General features: G+C 35.1%; 1 protein-coding gene across 3 annotated transcripts in view; it reads left to right on the forward strand.

The window, feature by feature from the left end:
* Positions 1 to 26,969, forward strand: part of ADGRB3 (adhesion G protein-coupled receptor B3) — a 724,938-nt gene that overhangs the window by 550,682 nt on the left and 147,287 nt on the right. For all 3 annotated transcript variants that reach the window (XM_047860848.1, XM_047860847.1, XM_047860849.1), the window contains 3 exons: positions 11,083 to 11,209; positions 12,827 to 12,930; positions 17,050 to 17,152. In XM_047860848.1, coding sequence (XP_047716804.1) covers positions 11,083 to 11,209; positions 12,827 to 12,930; positions 17,050 to 17,152 — 334 coding nt within the window. The remainder of the gene's footprint in view (positions 1 to 11,082; positions 11,210 to 12,826; positions 12,931 to 17,049; positions 17,153 to 26,969) is intronic.

Raw genomic sequence — 26,969 nt, forward strand, 5'->3', positions numbered from 1 at the left:
TATCTGTAGGATAAAGATACTTGTTTTCCCATAGATTCTATAGATAATGTTTAAAGGGGAGCAAAATTGGCAAGCTCTTTTGAAACTAGTCACAAGAAAATTCAAGGTATAATTTTAATTAGAAGGGGAAAAAACCTGATGGAAAGTTATTCTAATATTTACTGAAGCCATTACTATGAATTTGATTTGGTGCGTATACTTATCTGTGTCATCACATAGGTACAAAATATTTGCAGCATGGCTTTTATTGAATGAGCTTTTTCACTTTAAACACTGTAGTGCTGGGATATTGATTAGTTTTTAAAGAATTCAATAGTTGCAAATGAATGATATTGTAACAGTGCAAAGTTACTTGAATAAATATAAGACTATGAACCACCTGGTTTTGAACAGATTATTTTCTTAGTTTATATTTTAATTGAATCCAGCTTTTCACATACAGGCCACTTTATTTCATTTCTGTTTGTATATGGTAATACTTTGTTCTACCACTCCAATCATTTCCATATCCTTTCTACTTATAACCATGTTCCCAAATTGCACATAATATACTGAGGGAGTGAGCAGAGAAACATTGCCCTAATACTCCAGATTCCCTTTGTCAGAGTTCTAAGAATAGTATGTCATCCAAATAGTCATTTAAACCATATAAATCTCAAACGATCCCTGATTTTTGCATTTTCTATGTAAGCAATGATGAATCATATTTTTGGTTGTATGATTAACTCAAGATTTAAAATTTCTATTTTTTGAAACTAATAACTCTGACATCAAAATCGCATATTCCCAGCTTTATCCCCGAAATAAAGCATCAGGATTTTGAGTGAATTAAACTTCACCTTCTAATTGATGTCTTAGTTTCACATCTCAGTAGTAGTAAGTTGTTGAGATCTATCCTTCTTTTGGGTTAACATTACAGACATATGCTCAAATTTTTAACTTAGAAAACACCTAACCTGTGACCCAGTGCCAGAAGTATGACTAGATCACTTTACAGCCAAGCCACATCATAATTATAATTTCAAATGGAATGGGGGAAAAAAGTTGTATAATACAAATAGCTGCCTAAGACGCTTACTCAGTAATTCTGCTGTTGAATGTTTTTGTGCCAGAGTTTTAGCCGACAGAAAATTTTTGTGAATCATTGGTGTACCTTTTAGACTGTTTTAGGAAATGCTTTTGACAAATAATGTTTTAAACAGTCTAGTGATTTCATTTAGAGGTATTAAGAACTATGGAAGAATTCACAACTCTAATAATTTCTTCCCAAGGTATTGTCAGGGAGGAAAACTTTCCTCTGCCCTTCAGAGTCTTTTAGTTGGACTAAGAATCAAATTGACATGAGACAGATTAGCAGGAGAAAATCAAATGTAATTTCTTCTGTACGGGAAATCCACACAGAATTCCACAGGCAGTCAGGCAAAATGAGGTATATGTGTAATCCTGAACCTAGGAGAAAGGGGGTAGGAGTCTGTGTTCTTCAAAGGGAAAGAACACACTTCACAGGAAGATGTAAAAGAGTAAATGCAAACAAATGTTTGCTGGGCTAAGCAGAAACAATGGGACATAGACAACTGCGAGATTTTAATTCTCAGAATACTGTCACCTTTTCTGAGCACTGTCCCTGCATGTTCTTAACTCTGGTTGTGTACTCTCTTTGTATCTACCCCTCACTGAGAAAACAGAGGAAGGGGAATCTGCTTTTAAGTCTTGCAGACTTGGGTTCAATTCCTGGTACAGCCCTTTACCAGCTGGGCAGCCTTACTATAGCCATAATTTCTTGGCTTCATTTATTTCTTTTAAACATATAACAATAAAGCCAAAGACAGGCAGTCCAGGGCTTGCATGGTTATTATACAGATTGAGGTATCTAGGCAACTTCCAACTCTAGGCTCTTACATCTCTAGAATCTTCATGATTCTAGATGGATGCATTGGGTTCATTTGTCTCAATATTGGGTTCATTTCCCAATATCTGGGAAAATAACAACAATAACTACCTTGACATTTAGATTTAGGATTAAAAAATATATAAAGTATCTACCATAGGACCTATCAATGAGTTATACACTCTATAAATGTTAGCTGTTATTTTCATTACCATGATTATTATATTTGCCTATTGACTAATTAATGATGGCAGCTAGCATATTTTAACCTTTAATTATTAATAAATCATGGTGAGGATATTTATACATATTTATAACCCAGTAGATTGGCCTTCTTAGTGTTATTTCTTCCCATACTTTTTTCTACTCTTACTATTTCCAATTTTAAAAACAACAACAGGGACACCTTGGTGGTTCAGTCAAACATCTGACTTTAGCTCAGGTCATGATCTTGTGGTTCCTGAGATCAAGCCCCATGTCGGGCTCTGTGCTGACAGCTCAGAGCCTGGAGCCTGCTTCAGATTCTGTCTCCCTCTCTCTGCCCCTCCCCCACTCACACTCTGTTTCTCTCTCTCTCTCTCTCAAAAATAAACATTGAAAAAAATTAAATACAACAACAAAAAATATAATAGTTTTCCCATTTTATCAGTTTTGTTTTTGTTTTTGTTTTGCTATTGAGTTATAAGAGCTCCTTATGTATTTTGGATTTTAACCTCTTATCAGATCAATGGTTAGCAAATATTTTCTCCCATTCCATAGGTTGCCTTTTCACTCTGATATTTGTTTCCTTTATTGTGCAGAAGGCTTTTAGTTTGATATAATCCACTTGTCTACTTTTGCTTTTGTTGCTTTTGGGAATGTACTTTGGGAATGATCATTGCCAGTGGCAAGGGGGTGGGGTGGGGAGGAAATGGAGAGTTTCTATTTAACAGGTGTTAAATTTCAGTTATGCAAGGTGAATAAGTTCTAGAAATCTGATGTACAACATTGGTTGTATGGTGCATTTAAAAAATTAAGAAGATAGGGCACCTGTGTGGCTCAGTCAGTTAAGCATCCACCTCTTGGTTTCAGCTCAGGTCATGATCTCTGGGTTCATGAGTTCGAGCCCCACATCAGGTTCTGTGCTGAAAGTGTAGACCCTGCTTGGGATTCTCTCTCTTCCTCTCCCTGCCCCTCCCCTGCTTGTGTTGCCTCTATCTCTCTCAAAATAAATACAATTTTTAAAAAACTTTAAAAAATTAAGTAGATCTCATTTTAAGTATTCTTACTACAATTTGAAAAGTAAGTAAGTAAAATAAAAACTAATACTGGCAATAAAGCTGGTGCTACCATTCTTGTAAATGATGTTCAGTGACCCCTAAAGGGCAACATGTTCATGGTTTTAATGTGTATTTTATGACAAAGAGGCACTACACCTGCAAGATAATTTCCATTGAAGCCCTCAAGCTCCAAAAGACAAAGTGCAAATCTAATATAGCCACAAAATAACCTAGCTTAGCATCTGCATCATATTAGATACTGAATAAATACTTGTTGAATAAACAAATGAATTAATGATGTAGGAAAGTCCAGCTTTCTATATCAGGTCAAAATCAATACCAGGTATTTACTCAACGAATATTTATTGAGCATCTATTATGTGTCAGCCACTCTTTTAAGATCTGGGAATACTGAAATTAATATAACAATATCCCTGTTCTCAAGAAGCTTACATTCCAGTAAGAAAAGACAGGTCAAAAACAAATGAGTCAAAAAATACATACATAATACATTAGATGTGATAAGTGCTGTGGGCACCAACAGATCAGGGTAAAGACAAAGGGCATATGGAAAAATATTGAGTAATGTATCAATTATTATATAGCAAACCTCCTCAAATCTCAGTGGCTTAAAACAGCAACCTTTTAGTTGCTCATAATTATATGACTCAGCTTGTTAGGTTGAGTTCAACTGGTTGGTTCTTCTGCTATCATTGGGGGTGGCCCAGGTGAGCTTCGCTGAGTATGAGAGACAGCACCAAGTACCAGACATGTGAGTGAGACTATATTAGATCAGCCAACCACAGGCTGAACCGACAAAACTGCAGTGTCATGAATGACACCAGATAAAACCATCAGAAGGATTGTCTCATCATGAGACTGCAGTTCTCTCTGAGAGTTCAGCCTGTGGTTGACTGGTCCAATATAGTCTCACTCACATGTCTGGTAGTTGGTGCTGTCTCTCATACTCAGCGAAGCTCACCTGGGCTATCCCTCATGATAGCAGAATTTCAAAATGCTGAGAGTAGAAACTATGAGATCTCTTGAGTCCTAAGCTCAGAAGTCACAAATCATTTCCAGTGCATTCTTCTGGTTAAATCAAGTCACAGGGCTTACCAAGATTAAAGGAAGAGGAAATAGACTGTACCTTTTGATGGAAAGAGTTATATAGAACTCATGGCCATTTTTAACCTACTATAGATAGGGAGTTACTATCTTATAGTGGAAAGTCAGTAATGACGTCTCTGGTGGGATGACATAGTGCAGAGACCTACATGATATGAGGGAGTAAGCAATGTAACATCCTTGAGGAGTGCATTCTGGGCCAAGGGAATTCCCATCAAAAAATGCCAAGGTGGGACAACAAAAAGCTCAGTGTGCTTGGAAGTGATGGGCAGAGGCAAGTGTGTTATGAGATGAAGGTAGAGAAGCAATGACAGACCATATAGTATAGGTCTTTATAAGCCATTGTAAGGTGTTTGTCTTTTAGTCCGATTGAGATCAGAAGAACCACTGACAGAGTTTTGAACAGAGTGACATGAGTTGACAAATGTTTCAAAAGGATCTCTCCAGCTGCCATGTTGAAATTGAACTTCAGGTTATGTGGCAAAAATGGGAACAAGGAACCCAGTGATGGGATTTACCCAGGCAAGAGACAATGGTAGCTTAGAATAAAAGGGTAGAACTGATAGCATTTTCTAGAATAAGTTGTAATAAGGCAGAAAACATATACTGGATTGTGTACAGTCTTCCCATCCAGATTGTCAGCTTCTCTAAGAAAGAAATTATATTAATTTTTTAATGTGTCTTTAGCATTTCAAAAGCACATTAAATACTTATTGACTGATTAGTGAAGACTCCAGTCTTGCTGCTGGATTGAAAATAATCACTACATCATGCTGAATCTTTCAGAGTTCATCATCAAATGATGTTTGAAGACCAAAAACAAATAGATGGGCCTGTTAAGATCCATTGATACTCTTCAGATTACATTTCTACTATATGCTGAAGAACAGCAAATGAATTAGAACTGAAACGATTTGTCTGGATCCAGCAGTATTAGTCATTTCTTGAATGCAAATAATCATTAAATTAACTAAACAAACATCATTTAGTCCCTACTAAGTGAAAAGCAGTATGGCAGAGATTCAAAGGCAAACAAGATACAATTCTCAAAAACACTAATATTCTAGTATGGCATAAAGAGTATTAATTTTATAATTAAAGAAAGTGAGGTAAATTTATCACCTAATATTCTGGTGTTGGATAGAAAGCATTAGTAGACACACAGGATTGTGGGGAGGATCTAAATACAGAGTATTTCTGGAACTACTTCATTTCTCTATAACAAATTAGAAATCTAGTATTTTGGTAGAGGCATTACTATTGATTCCAGGCCCAGTATGATGGATGATAAGTGCTCTTTCTGGTGGTAGCAAAGTACCTGCTTCTAAATTTCATCCTAGTGAATGAAGTATATATGCTTTATGTGGGTGTTAATCTTTATTTATTGTGATACACACACACAAACACACACACACTAGTATATAATATTATATACAGACACCATTATGATTGACATAAAATAATTTTGAATAACAATTGAATCATAATACAGAGAATATTTTTAGAAGGAAAAAGAACTTACAACTGTTACCCATTATTGTGTTCTCAGAATTTCAATTTAATTTTTAATGTTTATTTTAGAGAGAGAGAGAGAGACAGAGAGAGAGAGCAACCAAGGGAGGGGCAGAGAAAGAGAGGGAGATACAGAATCCGAAACAGGGTCCAGGCTCTGGGATGTCAGCGCAGAGCTGGACGTGGGGCTTGAACCCACGAACTGTGAGATCATGACCTGAGCTGAAGTCGGATGCTTAACCAACTGAGCCACCCAGGCGCCCCTCAGAATTTGCAATTTAACTTTTACTGTATCACCCAAACAGTAAATGATCTCACTAAAGAGATATTAGAAGTTTCACATAATGAAAAATTGGTATAAAATCAATGTTTTTATTTAATGTATCATAGGATATATTACTTAAATATAGGTTATAAACCATAGAGTATGACAATCTATCTACCTTTTGCTAACTTTCTCCATTGATAACTCAGTTTGTTAAAACTGTGACAGTAGTGCAACAATGCTTGCAAGTGTAAATATGCATGACATTCTTATAACTTCATAGGACATGTTACATTCTGTTCTAAAACAGATTGCAATTAAAATTTAGCATTGAAAACCTCTAGTATGGAAGTTAGAAACCCAACTTTGCCTCTCAGTCTGACTTAAAACAAGTTTCCTAAATTCACTGTACTTTACTTGTCTTATAAAACTAAGTGGTTGGGATAGATCAGTGATTCTCAACCCTGGATGCACACTTGAATCATCTGGGGAGCATTAGAAAAGTAATAATGCCCAGGGCCCACCCTAGAGCTTAATTTTTAAAGGACTCCAGATTAATGGAATCAAGTGTAGAAAACCAATGGGCTAGATGATCATTAAGGTTACTTTTGCCAAAACTTTCTAATTTTATATTCATTGTGTTTTGACATAGTAACAATTGCTAGAGATAACAATATTTTCAGTTTTTGTATGGCCTAAAAAGTAGAAATTACCCTCAAATACTGTTTCAACACAAAATTGAGAATATTTTTTCATTTGTACTTCAGAATTTTCTGTTCTATGGGAGTAATTTACACCAAGAGCCATATATACATCATTTCTTTGGGTGTAACATACACATTAAAATAGTACAGGGGCACCTGGGTGGCTCAGTCAGTTAAGCATCCCACTCTTGATATCAGCTCAGGTCATGATCTCACAGTTCATGAGAATGAGCCCCGTGTCAGGGCACTTTCAGTGTAGAGCCTGCTCGGATTCTCTCTCTCTCTCTCTCTCTCTCTGTCTCTCTCTCTCTCTCTCCCTCACTCTCTCTCTTTCCTCCCCCTCTTCTCTCTCTCTCTCTCTCTCTCTCTCTCCTCTCTTTCTCTCCAAATAATTTTTAAAAATAAATAAAAAATTAAAAAATACAGATTCAACTAATTTTTAGATATTAATGACCATTATGATGGGAAACAATTGCTTTCTTTCAGTACACATTCATTGTAAAAGTAGTATACTCAGAGGTTGTGTGTAGATTTTTTTGAAATGTCGTTGTATCTATGTTGATTTTGGAGTATTAATATCCTAAAAGATAATAAATCTCCTAAAGTGTATAACTTATTCGTAATAAATACTTTATGCATTGATTTATTATGAAACAGAATAGACAGTTTTATAAAAGAATGATTCAAGTGAAATGCCTGGTTGTATTGATACGTTAAAAGGTAAAAGTTTCATTTCGTGCAATGTGTCACTAAGTTTTTTCTATCAGGTTTTACTAAGCAACTTTGTCACAGGGAACAGATAATTTTTTCTGTAATCTTAAGTACTAATGAATAGTCACATGTTATATTGTTTAAAACTCCCATGAAATCAAGAACCCAATGATATACTCAGATCCAAAAAGAAACCAGATAGATTATTAGGAAATTTGGGAAAGGTCTCAAATAAATATTAAGCTAGAAAGTAATGGATTTTGTGTCTCATATTTTCACAGAATTCTGTGCTTGTGGGTATGTACGTTTGAATACTTTGTCCAGGCAGACTCTTCTTTTAGCCAGCCTAATAATAGGAAGAAGGAGAAGAGGTACAGATGACAGCTAACAGCTAACATGGGTGAATGTAGGTGTAACCAACAAAGAATGTGCTGGCTGTATGGAATTTCTGCAGGCCTAGTTATTTTTGAAAGCTATTTGAAATAAATTTTAATGCCTAGAAAAGACATTGTTAAAAGGAAATATTTGATTTTCAGTATAATAAGTATATCTGTATCATCATTCTATGTTCACTTCTGACATCAGTCTGTTTTCCTTATTATATCTTTACTGTTCATACATATTTTGTTGTATTTGTTTGCCTTATTGATGGAAACCTGGAGTTAGTAACTAAAAACAATTCACCGATAAACCATTAATCATAACATGCAAAACTATGACATTGGAAGGATAATATGACTGCTGGAATAGTCCACATGTTTGAAAATCTTGTTCTTTGCAGACTGGGGAAGTATTTTGCTTCACATTAGCTCTACCAAATATCAGTTTGCTTTACAAGGTCTCCCTGAAATCAATCAGACACATGTACCATGCTTTCAAAGAATTTTGTATAGTAAGAATAAGCTATAAAATGTTTGAAAATACAAATGACACATACTGTAGGTTTTGTAATAATAATGACATGTATGCTTGTATTTAAAAACTAATTTATAAGAGTTTATATGGTTTTAAAATATCAAGAGGTTTTATGAAATAATATAAAGTATAGTATGAGAATGGCATCATGTTTTTTTGCTCAGCTTCTACCAAATGTAGAAGTTGTGTAATTGCCTCTGACCTTTCAATATCCTCTCCACTACTCATCTCCAAATCCTGATGTTCTCCTATCAGATGCATTATTTTGTATTTTATACCTTGTTTTAAACCAGGAAGTGCACATTATACTATACTCAGTCACTCATATTATTATTAGTTTAATCACATAAAGTCAACAAAGGGAAAATAATTACAAAGGAATGTAGGGACATAGGCTAGGTAATAGCCTTAGGAAGGTGCACATGAAGAGGGGATCCGTGAGATTTGAAGCATTTCATGCTTGGGGTGGAGTGAGACTGGTGTCACTTACTTTCCAGTTTTGCCTGAGGCTGGTCTAGGTCAGCAATGCAATCATTGTACAAACAAAACAGACTAAATTGACCTACTTTTCTTAAGATGTCATATAAAATTTACATGATCTTCGGAGTCTAGAAGCGTTGTATTGAACATAGACTTTATATCTGACAGCCAAAGTTTAGTGATGCTAATATTTTCTTGAGTAAACAAACTTTCATTACCTGGATATAAATATATAACTGTCTCATATGAGGTCTTATTTACAGTAAAGTTTTTCCTTATTAAGACTCTGTTTTATTTGTCATAGCTACATAATGTGAAAAGTTTAAGTACTAGACTCCATCTTGAAAGCACAGATATAGCATTAAAGTAGAGCTGCCATCCAGGCTGAATAATGCAGAGGTTATGTTTTAAAACACATCAGATTCCCTTAACTATATCTTTCTTCTTTAAACTTTAATCAACTAAGATAAATGTTTTTCATTTGGCCTTAACTGTTTGTCTCAAGAAGATAGAAGACAGATAGTTAATGAAATAAATTGAAGTGCTGCTATGGTTAGGAAGAACTGAAATTTAATACTGTTGCAGTTGGTTGAAGGTATAACTGATATATATTTTTAAATTTGTCATGGCTGCATGACATCATGAGAAAGAAAAGAGACCTCCTAATTTTGAATTGGTAATACTTAAAATTCTTTGGCTGAACTTAGGTAAATATTTTATGTAGTCCTCCTCAAATGCAGTGTATTCCTTCTGAAAAGATTTTGTAATTAAGAGTATTTTGAGTCATGAATATTAATGATACAAAAATCACAAATACTAGAAACATTGCTTCTAGATACCAAAAAGCATAGTGTGAATTATATTCTGTAGCTCATCTTGGAGGTTCAACTGTCACAGAAAAGCCTCTCTCATTGAAATCTCTCAGAAATATACTGCATACATATTTAACCCAATAGCTTTAGGCATTCAAGGATAGAGTAGGTGAAATCAAAAGTATCCTATCAAAATTATGTGTTATTTCTTCAAATTTTAGAGTAGTTTTTAACACAGATAATAACGTGGTTTGAAATTAAAACACACACATACACAGGTTTGCTAGTTAAAGAGTTTCCATACCTGGGGGAGGGGAGGTGAAAATTGGTGCATTCAGTATATAACACGTGTAATGGTAATAAAGTTGATTGGTCGAACTCTGTAGCTTTTTTTTTTTTTCGTTTTCTTTTCTTCCTCTTCCTGTGGAGTAGCTCAGTTGGGGGTGGAAGGGTTCTCCCCCCATCTTATCCCCCTACTAAGAAAGCGTAGGTTGATACCATTTTTATTGTTCTGCTGGGGTGGGAAATAAACCATATGCTTTAGAATTTTGAATGACTAGACCAAAGGCAAAATTGAAGCAGGCCCTCTTTCCCCCTTCCCACCGGACTTTGGGGTATGGTTATTCTTCCAAATGTTTTAGCAGACTTGGTGTTAGCTTAGTGTTTCTACTCCAGGGCAGAGAGGCAGGTCAGGGGAAGAAATGTCAAGGGTTTCAGAGGCGTGTTGGGCTGAATGAAGTGTGGAGTGGGAAGCTTATGTCTGAAACCTACCCCTCCCCTGGATACCAGGCAAAGGCAATGAGAGTCGTAACCAGCTGATGCCGCTGCTGCTGCTTCCCGTTTCCAGGGTGAAATTTTCACAGCAGCTAATTCTAAAGGGAGGAAAAATCCCTAACCAGCAAAGGAAAAGATCCTATCACCCAACCCAAGCTATATAACCTTTTAGGCAGGCTTTTCAGAGAAATCCGCATTTTAAAATCCAGCGTTCACGATCCAAAAATACGGACGAGAATCAGAGCTGGTATGAAAATCTGAAAAGCCTCTTTACACTCTGAGTGTTTGAAACGATCCGATGAGCATAGGAAGTGGCTGCCAACGCTCTGGCGGCTGCTCGTGCTGCCACCGCCGCTGCTGTTCCTCGCAGAGGGCTGGACAGAGCTAGTCCCGGTTTCAGCACCTCCGGCGCTGGACAGCTCTTCTGCACGCTCCTGCTTGCTTTTTCCAAACACTCTCGCTTTGCATTACTGGAGATGCATCTAAATTACGTTCTGTTCAACAACAAGTAGATTTTTTTTTTTTTCCTGACGGGAATTACAGTAGACGATTCTCTCAATTAAACTGCATTTTCTTCTTTACGGATTTGGCCGTCAGGCGTATTTATCCCGATCTCCCCCCCACCCCCCCTTTGCAGGAACGAGTCTTTGGGAACGTGGTCCACCCAGGGATGTAAAACTGTGCTTACCGATGCATCCCATACGAAATGCTTATGTGATCGTCTCTCTACCTTCGCCATTTTGGCTCAGCAACCTAGAGAAATAGTAAGTAACAAAGGGAAAACAAGGCTTTAATGCAAAGGCAGGGACATTGTGGCGAGGGTTTCTCCAGGGAACTGCATTTTAAAAGGGGAAATGGAAAATGTTGCAGGGTGGCAAAATTGGGTTCGTCTCCTCCTTAGCTTCAGTAGCTTGGTAAAATGAATTCTAGTTGGTGTGTTATAACTAAATACTACTCAATTTTATGTCTTCTAACTTGAAATTTCTGCAGTATAGTTTTGAGGATGTACTCCATCATATTACTAATATGCTGCAAACTTTCAAATAAAAATAATTGCCAACTTAACCTTTATTTTGGAACTGAAAAGCTGGTCTGGGGAATTTGTGAGAATACTGTTGGTAATAGAATGAAGACCCCAGACACTATAAGCCAAACATATTGCATATCTGCATTGGGTATTTTCAGTACAGGTTTTCTGGGGGTGTCCTTGGATATTTATTTTAAAAAAAAACAAATGAAGTTTTCATGAAAGCACAGACTGCCTGAAACTGTAAAATCATTCCTTAAAAGTGTATAGGCTTGTAAAAAAACTAGTTTCTGAAATAGACAGCTGCATAAACTATCTAAAAGAAAAATAATATCCTCATAAAACACAGTTTGAAGATTATTTCAAAAATTGAAATATTGAAAATAATTATTTAGATGAATGTGACTTTCTGTCTAAATTTGGCCTAAATATGCCTCACTCTTCTTACTTATTTTGATGACATAAATACATAATATAATTTAATGTGCATACCTAAGGTTTGGAATACACTTGATCTTAAAGTGTATTTCTTCAAACTTCCAGTATTAAAAATAAGAAAAACAATAGATTTCATTAGTTAGTATCATGTTAGTGTCTAAAGAAAGAAACCTCTCAAATCAGTGACTGCTTATAATCTTTATATATGTTTCAAAATATATAAGGCTTATTTGTCAAGGTCATGTATTTCAGGGACTGATACTGGCATTATGAAAATCATCTCTGCATATTTCGTTAGAAATATGGAAAAAAAACCCACAAAATATGTTTTAAGTTCCTGATTTTGAAATCTGATTTTCTTCTATACCCTTAGAGGCCAAGCAAGTGAAATTAAATAAGAGAATATTGACTTAGAACAAAGTTGTCAAAAGTCAGAAAGTTTGAACAATTTTCAATATCTAGGCATCAGATTGGGGAAGCAGTGAGTTATAAATGAGAAGATCAAAGTAAATTTTACCCAAAAACATACTGTGAAATAACTGAACTATAGTTGTTGAATAAAAATGAATGCTGCTTCAAATTTCAGCTAGAGAAAATTTAACATGTGAATATTCACCATAGTTTTAGTTTTAGTAATTTGTTGTAGAAAACCATAGTGGGTAGTATGCCATAATCAAGCATTTAAAACTCTCAGGCCTTTATTACTTCACAGTGGGAGAGAGGGGGGAGCTAGAATTAGTCATTTTAGAGGTTGAGAATATAGGAACTGAGTGGTTACTGGGTAATTATCTGGTAACTATAACAACTCTATCAGCTGTTTTTGAGTAGGATAGGGTAGTTTTGCTGAGTCTAGAAGTTATTTCAATTTATGAAAACGTTATCTCTCCTTCTTTTGTTTCTCTTGTTTAACTTACAGATCATGGAATCCTCTGGTACACCTTCAGTTACCCTAATAGTAGGCAGTGGCCTTTCTTGCTTGGCCTTGATCACCCTCGCAGTTGTCTATGCAGCATTATGGAGGTATGTAATCAATTAAAGCACTTGCACTGGAATGCTCTGTTACTCAGATTAAACCTGGCAATATGATCATCATTATGTCTCCTTTTTTAATTTACTGAAAGAAGTATTTTTAGAGCAGAGTTATTGCAGTGATTGAGCCATAATAAATGAGCTAAATAAATAAATAAATAAATAAATAATAAAAGTTCTTACTAAATTTCTTCTCTGTATTTGCCTATGATGAGAAAATAAACAGAACAGACACACTTTCCTTCCCAATTCAAATGATGGTAGCTTTCAACAAGTTGCTTATCCTCAAACATGGTATCCGTAATACTCCAAGTTTAGTCTATGTTTGTTTCTATTTATCTCAGCTGCCATTGATCTTTAGAGTTTAATTGGTACAGCCAAAGTAATATCTCTGTTATATAAATTCTTAAGTTTTAAGTTTTAAACTTAAGAATTTAAGCACATGCTTTCATTATATCCCAGACAATGAGTAAATCTTCTGTATTATTAATACACAAATACCACAATGCTATAGGAAAGTCTTGTGGTTGAATGTTTCCAAAAAGTCATATTTTGGAAAACTGATTACAAGTGAAAAATACATAAACAAGGGCATGTAATTGAAAAACTTTGTTCTACAGTATTTGAAATTGCATCTGCTTGATAGTGCATGGAAATTTAGTATTTCTCTAAGATGTGTTCTATTAATAAAAATTAGACCTGTGTATTTTAGACATTATATTATATCTGTTCACATATTGGTAAACTGTACCTAACCAAATGGCCAAACTTCCAAATGGATTTAAAAATATTAAGTGTGAGACAGTTTTATATCCATCTTGATTATTAAAAAATGTCCCCAAATTGGTTGTTATATTAGTAACTAGATAATTGTATATTATTTCCTGAAAACTTGTAATATTAAAATTGCACAAGTAGCTAGTCCTTGTGGTTTACTGTTACTTAGGAACAATTCAGTTGAAAAAGTAATTATAATTTAATAAAGAAATGTCATTTCATTCAACATCCTTTCAAAAAACTAATTGTTGTCCATCATATTTTATATTCTTTTGAGGATAAGAATTAATTTTCCAGGATATTAAATTGTCAGAGATACTAAAATTTTCATGCTTCAAGCAAAATATGTACACATTCTTGCTCCATTGACATAGGTACATAATAGAGGTTCTGCCTTCCTGTGGAGGAGTTATCTGGTAGTAAAACACTGACAGAGTGAGACTATCTGATAAAATATGGCCAGTCCCATGGAATGGCCTAGGCACGGCGTTGTAGACAATAGAACCCAGGCTTCATTGGTCAGTCAAGCAGACATTGCCCTGGTAATACAAGAACAAAATGCACAAAGGCTGGGAAAAAGACACCTTTGTCTTCCACAATTACCTAAATGGCACTTTTCAGAAAATCAGGCAGTGTTTAAGGGCCAGGACGTTAGGTAATCACAACTGCGTCATAATTCATACTCACTGAAGTATTTAGAACTAAGTTCCATTTCTCAATACTTAGGGTTCAGTCACCAATTCCACCTTCTTTTCTCCTCTCAATACTTATAGTCAAACTAGCAAAACCACTGCCAGTATAAATGATATATAAGGAAATACAGGATTAATTAGTCCGTAATAAAGTTTTCTTTAATCCAGAAAATCCAGAGAAATCACCTATGAGTTTTCTAAGAATTACTCAAACACCTGAAAGGATCTATTAAAACTTGATGTGAAATTGAGAAATTTAGAAGACAGTACTAAGAAACAACATAAATTTTGATTCCTAAAATTTAGTTGCTAATCAACTCATTCTCTATGAATAGAATGATTGAAATAATATTAATAGATTTATAGAAGTTTCAAGATTCATAAATTATTGCGTGAATCTTGTAGCGTGACAAATTTAATGAATTTTATAAACATTAAATTTACCTTACATTACTGGATGGTATTACTGTATGGTAATACTTATGGTTTTTTTTCTAATTAAAAAGTATAAATTTTTAAATTTTAATGATTTGCAAGATGTATGAACATCAGAATTATTTTATATATAAGATAGTATTTTGAAAATTGGTATCCCTTATAGTTCATTAGAAATGTTCATCAAAAAGTTAATACACTAAGTTATGTTCTCTTCATTTACAAATATGTTCTGTAGAGTTATATTATTACATCTAAGAACACCTGAGCATATCTTTTTTTCCGTGTATTGAAATGATGCATTTACAAATTTTGTTTAAAACCCCAAATATGTTTATAAAAAGTTTTGGAAGTTGAGACATTTTATAGAAATTTTTAAAGCGGGGTGCCTGGGTGGCGCAGTCGGTTAAGCGTCCGACTTCAGCCAGGTCACGATCTTGCGGTCCGTGAGTTCGAGCCCCGCGTCGGGCTCTGGGCTGATGGCTCAGAGCCTGGAGCCTGTTTCCGATTCTGTGTCTCCCTCTCTCTCTGCCCTTCCCCCGTTCATGCTCTGTCTCTCTCTGTCCCAAAAATAAAATAAACGTTGAAAAAAAAATTAAAAAAAAAAAAAAAGGAATTTTTAAAGCAATAATGTGACTCAGTATTGATGAATAACAGAAACATCTGAAGACTCTTCACGGTGGTCAGTCTGGGTCCTTGATCACCATGATTTTCCTATTTACAGAGCAAATGATATCACTGAAACCCTTTTAATAATGTCATCTGTGTGCTTATGTTGTCATGAAAGCCATTTACATATAAAGGGTCAATTTTTTGCAGCCCTTAAACTTTATGTGTTATATCTCCCACTCACGAAAGAAGAAACAACTTAATATTTGATGATGTCTTTAGCTTCCCAGTGTGTGGTTTATTATATTTTTAGATATTGATGATGCAGGGACAAGGTTAAGCAACTCTTGAGGACATTTTGTATTGAGAATTGTCCTAGGTTATTCCTATTTGGGTTTGTTTTATGAAGAAAGGAAATTTTTTCATACTGAAAAATTGCTTTTTGTATTTTATTGTTACTTCTGTTTTCGTTTTGCTTTCTCTTCTGAAATATATGATGGAATGTGAGGCTTCTGCCTAAATATTCCTCAAAGACAGAGATAGAGAAGGAACTTTGATAGATTTTACTTTGCAAAGAGTGCCTCCAGATCTCTGGCACCCCCATCTGACACTGCACAGGAAAGCCCACACCTGCTGTGGAGAGTGAGTCCATGTTCTAATACAAATTGAACAGTCTCAAACACACAGCAAGTACAAGTATGTCTTTTTGTTACTGTCACTCAGTAATTTACCGTAAGGTACAGTAGAGCAAAATAACTGTTACCCTTTCAGGGTAAGCAGCTGGTAGAACATTTGATTCTCATCCGTTTTCTCTGTGGCTTACATTCTTGGTGCGTGTAAAAATTATATAACAGACTGTATATAAACATTCCTTCATAAGGGTAAAACATGGCAGACACCAAGTAATTTTCCAACCTGGTGGTGAATTATCATTTGTGGATTGGACTAGTTTTTGGAGATGAAGATTAAGTTTTTTGGTTTTTTTGCTTTGTTTTATTTTGTTTTGGTTTGGTTTTGGTTTTGGTTTTTGTTTGCTTTTGGAACAATTAGAAAAGAAAAATATAAAGAGTAGAAGATGACATAAAAATATTTGAGTGTATGAAATGGTAGATGAGTGTTCATGGTTTCATGAAAGTAATGGCTGCTTTCTAGAAGCAAAGGAATACTTGAGAATCTATGTGGGATTTTTTTCCTTTTGGTTCTCAGATTTTCTATTGATTTTATATGATAAGCATATTATATATACATATAAATAATGGTAATTATAGTAATTGATATACTTCCAAGAAATTTTATATTTTTAGTAAAAAATTATATTGATAACAGATGTACCACTTAGACTCTGTTAGAAATGCCATGTTGTCTACACTAATGTCTAAAGAAAAAAAATTATTCTAAAGGACTCTAGGACATGCCATGTCACTATAAAATTGGGTTTCTAAGAATAATCTTTATTAAAAAAAGTTTTTCATATATTTTATTCTATGAAGGATATGTTTTAGTGTTTCTTTTCTGGATGAATTTCACCAATTTGCATAATTCATAATTCTTCATCTTCTGAATTTTAAAGTTGAACACTCTCTCTCTTTCTGGCTAGGTACATACGCTCTGAGAGGTCTATAATTCTAATTAACTTCTGCCTGTCTATCATCTCATCCAACATCCTCATACTGGTTGGACAGACTCAGACACATAATAAGGTATGACTGGTAATTATTCTGATTCTATATGTGTGTTTATGTTTTGACATAAAAGTTGATTATTAAAAATCTAAACATTCTAGATAAAATGGAGAACTTCTGATAAAAATTATTTTTAAAAACAAAATTATTTCATTGCTTACTAAATAAAAGTATTGCCTAATCTAGACTAGAAATACATTCCTTTGGCTTAATTTCCTGGGGATTGAGAGGCTGTTTATAATAGTAAAAATATGTTTGTTAAGTATTATATCAAAGCTCTGTGAGTTCAAAGCCTTGGAACATCAAAAGCACAAATTTTGATTCATTATCCTAATTGCAAATAGAATTGCCCCTGTTTTGGTCTACTTTATTAACACACTGATTCCTAAAAGCCAACTATAAAATGCTTACAAGTATAACGTAGAACATGAACATCTACCCAAAAATTATCTATTGCAATAATTGAAGACAGTATTAGCTAAAAACACTAGAATTTATGCTTTTCAAAAAGCTTCACTTAACCAAAAAGCACTGATACTTAACCACCATTGCAGTTCTTTAGGTGAACAGTTACTTTCAGCAGAATGTAAAAGTATAGGTCCTATTTACAAGAACTGACTTGAATTGAATGATCATGTTTTTTTCCAGACATGACTGTCAGCTCTCTTTACTAAACTACTCTGAATGCATTGCAAGAAACCCATATAGCAATCTTTAATTTACCCCAATCTCAAAGGAATTCTGGTAAACATTGCTTTGATAATATTTGTTGATTAATCCAGGCCTGTTGTTTTTTTCAGCTTTTTTATTTTCAAGTGCTAAAGCCAGTTATTGAACTTTTTTAGAAGCTATAATTTAAAAAAAATCTAATACACTTTTCAGCATATCTTTTTTGATAGATCAGATTTTTGTAGGACAGGTATCAATGTGAAGAATTATAGCCAGTCTATTTTGCTAATCTCCGCTCCTAAAACTGCTGATTCCCACCAAAGAATCCAAAGAATCTGATTTTGGATCTGGGTAGGTAGGGCCTAGGAAGTTCTTAAGGTGATTCCAATAGGATTTCTTCTTGAACCATATTGGTCTAGGCCAGGGGGAGAACCCAAGGGGGAATCACTAACCCTGAAGGACAAAACAAAAACAGTTAACAACCCAGTAAAGGGCCCTGTGGAAGTGAAAAAGTACTTTCATGTACTTGAATATTTAGTTTTTCTCCTATTTAGGACTATAACATGAATTAAAACAAACAAACATATATAAGAATATGAAAAGGGAAAACAAGAAGAAAGGATAAAGACCAAAGGTGAGGAAGATGCCAGACGGAATTAGGAGAAGAGAAAGAAATGTACAAAATAGCCAACATCTGAGAAAGTGGGCGTAAACACTGGTACAAGCTGGAAAGGAGAGGAAAAGTGAAGGGAAGTAAGGAGAGATGGAGAAAAGATGGAACTGTAAACCCTAAAGAATTACTAAATTACTCATCTCACCCTTACCTTTTTGACTGTTTACTTGGGCGGGGCTTCAGATCCCTTAGAAATGCTCATTTACTTGTTAATACCTATTTACCATTCTTTGTCCTTGAGACTCAAGGTAGAAAAGCAGAGCTTTTCCTCTGACATAGGAATTATTTATTGGGTTGGGAATCAGAAAAAATCAAGCTGTGGTAGCTTAAGCCCATAGTTTGAAGTTTTTGGTTTTGTTTTGTTTTGTTTTCACCCAAGCCCCCCTTTGCTCTATCATTGTTTACCCTCTTAACACTCATTAGAATTTGGAAAACTACCGGATCTTCAATACAAAATGTGCTTTTAAAACTGTTTCGTGCTGTATGGCAAAGTTTTTTCAAGTGCTGAGCCCAATGTTTAAATGGTAGACTTTTTCGCAAGGTTTACTACATATTACAGTGATGATTGTCTAAATCATTCCTATCCAATAGTAATATAATGTAAGCCACAAATGCAAGTTATGTATATAATTATAATATTAGCCAGCTTAAAAAAGCAACAAGAATTACTTTTAATAATTAATTTTAAAAATATATTTAACTTAGTATATCCAACAGATGGCCATTTCAACATACAATTAACATTTTTGGGTCTTAATACAATATTTTGTAATAATTTTTAAGTCTTCGGAATCTGATGTGTATTTCATACTTATAATACATCTCAGTTCAGACTAGCTGCATTTCAAGTACTCAGCAGCTATATGCAGCCAGTGACTACCATATTGTGTAGGTCTAAATGGTAATAATATTCAGAAGCTAGTCTAGAAATTACATGATTCCTGCCCATTTTGCCTTTCCCAGCTTTTCAGTGTCCTTGTTTTTTTGATAGAGATGTCTTTTTGATATTTACAAATATTAGGAACATCAAAGGCAGGATAAGACAAGTCTAGTTTTACTTTTTATTTCTGATTATAAAGAATGGCTGGTATGGGCTTAAAAAAAATAGTCGCCTCAGGTAATTAACTACAGAGTAGATTCCATGTGGTTTTGGGATCATGGTAGTTTTGTTCCAGATAGCCTATGCTAATTTTTGCTGCCACAGTTACGCTTGTGGGGAGGAGGGTTTGGTAGATGGTAGTAATGGTGAAGAAAATGAGAAAGTACTGGTTTTCTCTTATGCTATGTTAACTTTGCTTTACTGCCCTCTGAGTAGATGATTCTGCAAGCCTAGAACAATTCACTAATGCATTGTGACTAGAAGGGAAAAATGTAAACAATGGAATTTTGTTTTCAGCCATTCTTAACAATACCAAGTTTCTAGGGAAAATAATATATTTTATCATGTGCTAATTAAATTAAATTGATCCTACTTCATTGATCCTATTACATTTTTAAAAGGTAATATATTGATCAGTGGCTACAGCATTTTATTTAGGTTGTGTGTAGGATCCCATTGCTGCTATGGGCATTTTGTAATTGATCAGGTTCCTATCTTTGACTTCCTTGGTCAGTTTTGATTGATGCTTTAATATTCTTCATTTGGAAAAATGAAAACACGTGAGAGTTTCTTGATGAACAAGTTATTTGGTGCTGCCTCTGAGAGTTGTCATGGCCAGTTTGTGTGAAAACTGCTATTTGGTGCTGATCCAGAATAGTTTTGCAGTGTCATACTGGGGTCTTTCTCTGAACTGCTTGTTGAAATATGATAGACTCAGTTGTGTCACTACTGAGTATTTCTTTTGAGTTGGGATAGAAACAAACTGAAATAATTCATTATTTAAAGTATGATATATTCAAATCTTTAAGCTATAGAGTCAATTATTAGAAGCAAAGTAAGGAATCAAATGTAATTTCTTATATCTCTTAAAATACATTTATACAATTTAGTGATAACTCACTTCATTATAGTTCATTATATTTCACTTTCTCATAAAGGGTCATTGCCTTCTAATATCTTTGTGTAATTTCAACCAGGATGTTCATATATCACTGAAATGTTATTGTTTGTGAAGAATTTCCTTTGTACCCTAAAGTAGGCAATTTTTTTTTGAACCATGTAGACTCTTTTTGGTCCTACTGTTTTGCAGAAAACAAAGATTATTTTGGAAACATATATTCAGAATATGGTTTTCTTAATCACAAAATATATACCTGCTTCTTTCTAAAAGACTTTGAAATGATGTATGATATTAAAGACTTCATGGAATTCTTTTTAAAAAGTGATAAAAGCCAAGTTTAGCAAAACTTTTTTTTTCTTGGTTAGACAACAGTAGCCATCCAAGAACTTTAAAATGCTAAGAGATAGCTTCTTTCCCACAACCTCACTACCAGGTTATACTGAAAGCAAGTCAAGTCCAGATTCTATCATATAGTTAGATATTTTTTAGATAATTGTTTTAGCAAATCAGGAACAAACCTGTTCTATAAGCTCAGTGAAAATCCTAGGGCCTTGTTGTTTTAGGTACTTTGACCACACTTTTTGTGCAGCATTCACTTGAGGTAGACATAGGAACAGTCTAGAAGCAGTCTTTTGTGCTCTTGAGTCAGCATCATTCAATCAGAAATCCTCCTAATCCAATGTCCAGACACAGAATGATTGGGGATAAAACTGTGGGCCCCATCTCTAAAATATGCTGGATAGAGGCCTCCATGAAATCTTTCATATAGTCACATCAAGAGTAAGAAGTGTTTGTTTAACCATGTTAGCTAATCCACATATTCTCAAGCCTTTATTTTCATCAGAGGGAGCCAATGAACACACCCACAGTAGTGATTAACCACACACTAGTTCATCAATAAAGACGAGCCTTTTATATTCAGGTTGATGAGTCAAGTATTGATTATGGGCAAATCTACCTAGATCAGAAGGACTTGGAGTTGCCATCTCTGGAGTATGGCCGTTTTGAATGTAATGCCAGCTGACCACTCCGTTGTATGCATTTCTGGACAGCTCCTAGAATTAAAGGTTGCACTAATTGGCACATATATAGCATCATACTGAGAATACCAAAGTGTTATAAAATAAATTACAGGCATCCTAAAAAGACATCCTAAAAGATAAGTATTTTGAAAAGTTGTAGTCAATTGTGAGAAGGCAAAGTTAGACACTAACTTTAGTCTTAAGAGACCTAGCAGAAGTTCTCATTGATCTATCAAAGGAAGCTTCCCAAATTATTTCATATGTGTAAACATTTCCTTAGCACTATTCAGGAAAATTCATCTCATGTTTCTTTATATATGGACCATTGAATTATGTAATGGGCTTTGTCTTTTAATTCAGTCTTGCATAAAATACCAAAATTCTCTGTGTTGGAGCACTCTTTAAAAGAGTCACATACTCTAAGAAGTTTTATTTCTTCATCTTGTGCTTATTTACCTTTTATAAAATGTTGCTTTTGTTCTGTAGTTTGTATAGAGATAATTAGTAAAGATATAGACCAAACTAGAAGGCAGTGGCCATTCTAATGGAAGATGTTTTTGTGTTGTAAGGATTATGTTACTTTTAGAAATAAAATATTTAAAAGAAAAGGAAATAAATCTTGAATTTGAATACCTGTAATTGGGTGAAGCATCCTCTAATGCACCTATTTCTTCCATGACTTTCTTCTGCTAGAGATCCAGATTCTTCCCCCATTTACTTACATGTCTGGCCTCTGAATGTGTATGTGTTCAATTTCTGAGAAGAAATACTGAATATGTATCTTGAGTCACCCATTCCGTCCCTCCTGGGACCTTCTGAAATGGTCTGCCTATCTTCTTGAGACTCAGTGCTCTATCTGCTTCCCTGGAGATCTGCATCTCTCAGGTGGTGATAGTTGAACAGGCATTTTTAAGCCAGATGGATATAAGCATCCTAAGACTGCCACTTCCCAGTTATATGATCTTGAGTATCATATTCAGCCTCTCTATACCTTAGCTTCATGTTAATGCCTCCCTTATAGAGGTGTCATCAAGGTTATATGAGGGTAGTACCCATGAAGCACTCTAAAAGCACTCCTTAAACAGTAGCTGCAATTATGGTGATGATGATCATGATGATTCTCAGATGTACATCTGATTTAGTGTTCTCTTCGGAGCTTCAGACTTCCTCTTGTCCAGTTCTGCTCACCACTAAATTCACCATTTGTGTCCCTGCCCCACAACCCAACACATTATATATAAATTGAACGTATTTTCTGTAGGTTCCAAGCCAGTTACATATACTGGGACTCTGAGAGTTAGCCTTAATGTCTCCTCCTCCCTCATGTAGTAAATCCAATAAGTCTCCCCCTTGTGCCAGTTGCACCCTTCACATGCTTCTCAAGGCCAGCTTTCTGCCTTTGTCAGGTGGTAGTCATCTTCACTGGTCTACCACTTCCAGCATTGTTAAGCACACTCTCTACCTTGTAGCCCAAGTGATAGAGCTAAAATTCAAATCTGACCACCACTTCACTTCTCTGTGCATTTATTGCTATCTCATCTGTTTACAGAAGTTATTTTCAAACTGTTCAGACATAAGCAGTGACAAATGTTTTATTTACCTACGAAGGTTTCTATTCACTAATTTTCTTACATTAGTATACTGGGGCTCAGAAATAAATTTTGTTGAGAAAGAGTTCTGTAGCTTATAAAACTTGAGAAACCTTAAACATTACCTATGCTGACCTCTCCATTCTTGTTCTATTCTGCTGACTTTTATCATACCAGCAGCATCAAACTGCTTAAGGTTTGTCAAAATTATTCACCAAAATTAGGATTTCTTGTTCCTTGCTTACTCTTCAGCCTGGAGCATTGTTACTCTCCTCCACCCACCTGATTTTCCAAATGTCTTTATCTGGCTCATTCTCTGATACAGCCTAATCCTTACCTGCTGCTATAGGAAGCCCTTCCCTATCTTCCACTCTTAGGTACACCAGCTCTGGGGCTCCATGATTTCCAGTGCATACTCACAATCTTGTATTATATTACCTGTTTCTGGCCAGACTATACTCTTTTTAGGGCAGGGCTAGGTTGCATTTATTCTTAAATTTATTGCCAACATGTTGTCTGAGTACATTAAGCATGTAATATTTATTGGATGAATGAATAAATACATTTATTTGAATCCATCATTTGGGCCTATACCTCTGAAGCTAGTAACTGTAGTTAGTTTTATAAGGATTAGAGTTTCCCACTCTACACAGAATCTAAGCCAATATGGTGACAAATAGTATTTTCCTAGGGCCTTTTCTAAGCTCTAAGTGATTGATGGCATATTTGAAGGTGATCTGGTTCCTGGGTTTTAGTGAAAGAGACTCTGAAACCTAGCAACTGTGCAACTTCTCACTTGATAAGTTGTGTAAAATAATGTTCATAATCTTCAAAAGAAATGTGCTTATTCATAATTCCTCTCATAGAACTCATTTCCTGCCAATAATGTCCCAAATGCATGTTTATTATGTCTCAAATGTGTGTGTGATCCTAATGGCTGAAGCTAAAGCTTCCTATTTAGATTTATTAAAATCTAATTTATTGACTTGCTATGATGTTTGTAAAAGGATTTGAATGTAATAAGCTTATGTGTGATTCATTTGAGTCCATTTTGAGGTATCTTACTAGCTCTGACAAAGTTCTTCTGGATGCCTGAAAATCTTTATCTAACCAGAGAACAGAATGGTTGGATAATTTCCTGGTTTTTCCCAAGCTCCTAGCGATGAAGGATTATTTTGTTCACAATGTGACAATGCGCTTTAACCTTCTTATCGCCTGATTATACATTTCTAGTTTTGTATACTAGGAGTCAAAGATCATGTTATCAAAGTCAATTTCAAAATAGGGCAAAAGATCAATATGAAGGATCAGTTTGAAACAAGCAAAGAATATGAAAGTGAAACTATTTAACAAGAGGAGTTCTCAAATGGTTTGAGATAATCAGGAGCCAGATAACCATGAGGACCAGTTTATACATTCACTGTGTGTTCTTAGGTCAAACTCCAAAGCTGGGCAAAAGTCCCAGAGTGAGCATCAATTCAGCAGAGAGAAGTAGATCATAAGTCTCAGGCTTGAATGCTGGTAGTTGCTTTGGAGATGCCAGGCATAATTTGATTACCTTCTGTTCATTCATCCTCAAGCAGCAGAACTCTTCTCCAGGCAATGTAAAGAGACTCCTTGATGTGACTGATTCCTAGTCTCCATCCTTGCCACCCCCACTTTAGACTTGGTCTAAGTGATTTCTCAGTTGGACTACTATAACATTCTTCTGACATAGGGCTGCTCATTTAGCTTTTATTTTACTAAGAGGTTGGCTTTTATGACTCATATGATCTGGTCAGAAGTTTGGCTGATGTCAACAGGGGAACCATATTGTATAATTAGAGCTGATAATGTTTATGAATTCTGAATACACTGTAAAGTATTGAAGTGCTTAAAAAACCCGCATAAAACAAATTATTTTAAATTATATTCTCACAGAAGTCAAAGGCCCTTGAGATAAGATTATAATAGAGTTTTCACTGACCCATTATACTAACTTTGAGGCTATATGTCTCTAGGGTGAATATGGGATGAAGAGAGGAAGATTGAGGTTATCACTAAAGATCATTGACCAAGGCAAAATTTGTCTCAGTGTGAGATTGGAACAGAGTAAAGAGTACAGGAAAGAACTCCTTTCACAAATACTTCAGAATCTAATTCAGGGGCTGGCAAGATTGGGGGCAAAGGCCCACATAGTGAAGATTTTAGGCTTTGTGGGTTCTACCGTCTCTGTCGCAAGTACTTAATTCTGCTGTTGTAGCTCGAAAGCCATCCTAGACATAAAAAAATGGATGTGGTTGGATTTAAATAGAAGAAGTATAATGTAAGGTAAGGCCAGGCCATTTTTAGGCTGATGCTTTTATGTAAAAATGACCTTCAGTTCTGAAGTGTCTACCCAAGGTTTAGTCTGTGTAGCCTGCAGGACTGGAACAGGGGAACTTTGGCAGTTTCTGAAAAGGCTTCTGCAGAGATAAAAAGGAATGAAAAGTACTTTGAATTCTTTCGAGCAAGAGCTAAACACAGAATTTCTTCACATATGGTGACTATTAGTTACCAGTATATAAAAATTAAAATAAAATGAATCAAATCAGTCCCGACCAAGCAGGACATTTTATGAAGTGAAGAAGCTAAAAGCAAGTAACAGATGCCCAATGCAGGAGACAACAAAGCTGGCTCTCTTTGTAGAAGAAAAATTTCTTAAAGTTCAGCCATAAATGTTAAAACCCCTATTAAAGAAAGTCTCTCATCTGACAGTCTTGGGCAGAAAAGTAACATCTGACACAGAAAATAGGGATGGCAGAGTCCAGCTAATTCTTCATTAAGGTCACCCATAGAACAGAGTCACACACACACACACACACACACACACACACACACACACACGTGTGTGTGTGTGTATGTGTGTGTGTGTGTGTGTGTGTGTGTATAAATTTTTAACCTCTCAGCCTCTGGTTCTCACTCTATCCTAAAAACTAGATTTTGGGGCGCCTGGGTGGTGCAGTCGGTTAAGCGTCCGACTTCAGCCAGGTCACGATCTCGCGGTCCGTGAGTTCGAGCCCCGCGTCAGGCTCTGGGCTGATGGCTCAGAGCCTGGAGCCTGTTTCGGATTCTGTGTCTCCCTCTCTCTCTGCCCCTCCCCCGTTCATGCTCTGTCTCTCTCTGTCCCAAAAATAAATAAAACGTTGAAAAAAAAAAACAAACTAGATTTATTATGTATATTATATCATAAGCATTGCTATAGTAAACTTTGGAACTAAAGCACAAACACTTATGCCTATTACCAGAAAAACATAAACATGTTTGAAGATGTAACTCTGGTTTTCACTTCTTTTGTGATGTTAGTCAGTTAATTCTAAACTTTAAGCCTTGAAAAAAGAACTAGGCATATAACTGAGTTGAGTCTAGGTCTTAACCATGAAATTTAAGATATATGAAATTCAAAGTGAGTAAATTAAGGCAACCCTAGGTTGCTAGTGTACTGAATCAAAGATTAAGATTTCAGTTGTAATGTAAGGAAGAAATGATTAACTGTAACAGGAGAAATACAATGATAAATCTTAATTCATGAATATTCATGATGAGAGCTTGTGTTTGTGTTTTGTGTTAAACTACCATACACATAGTTTTTATATATCCCTATAGATGTGTCTTTGGTAGATGATAACATTATATGTACATGATTAGGACTACAAGGGATTTTGAATGAATCTTCTCTGTGTCTATTTTACATTCTTATTGTTAATTAAATTTTATTTGTATTTCAAAGTGTTTTTCCTAATGGACAGGAATGCTATATATTGCTTTTATAAAATATGAATTAATTCTAATTTTCTGATTTTTTCCTCCTATATTTATTCTTGTTTCTTTCTGTTAGAAATAATATTCCCTATTTCATTTGAG

Source organism: Prionailurus viverrinus, chromosome B2 (genome assembly GCF_022837055.1).
Source record: "Prionailurus viverrinus isolate Anna chromosome B2, UM_Priviv_1.0, whole genome shotgun sequence".
In the NCBI taxonomy this organism is placed as follows: Eukaryota; Metazoa; Chordata; class Mammalia; order Carnivora; family Felidae; genus Prionailurus; species Prionailurus viverrinus.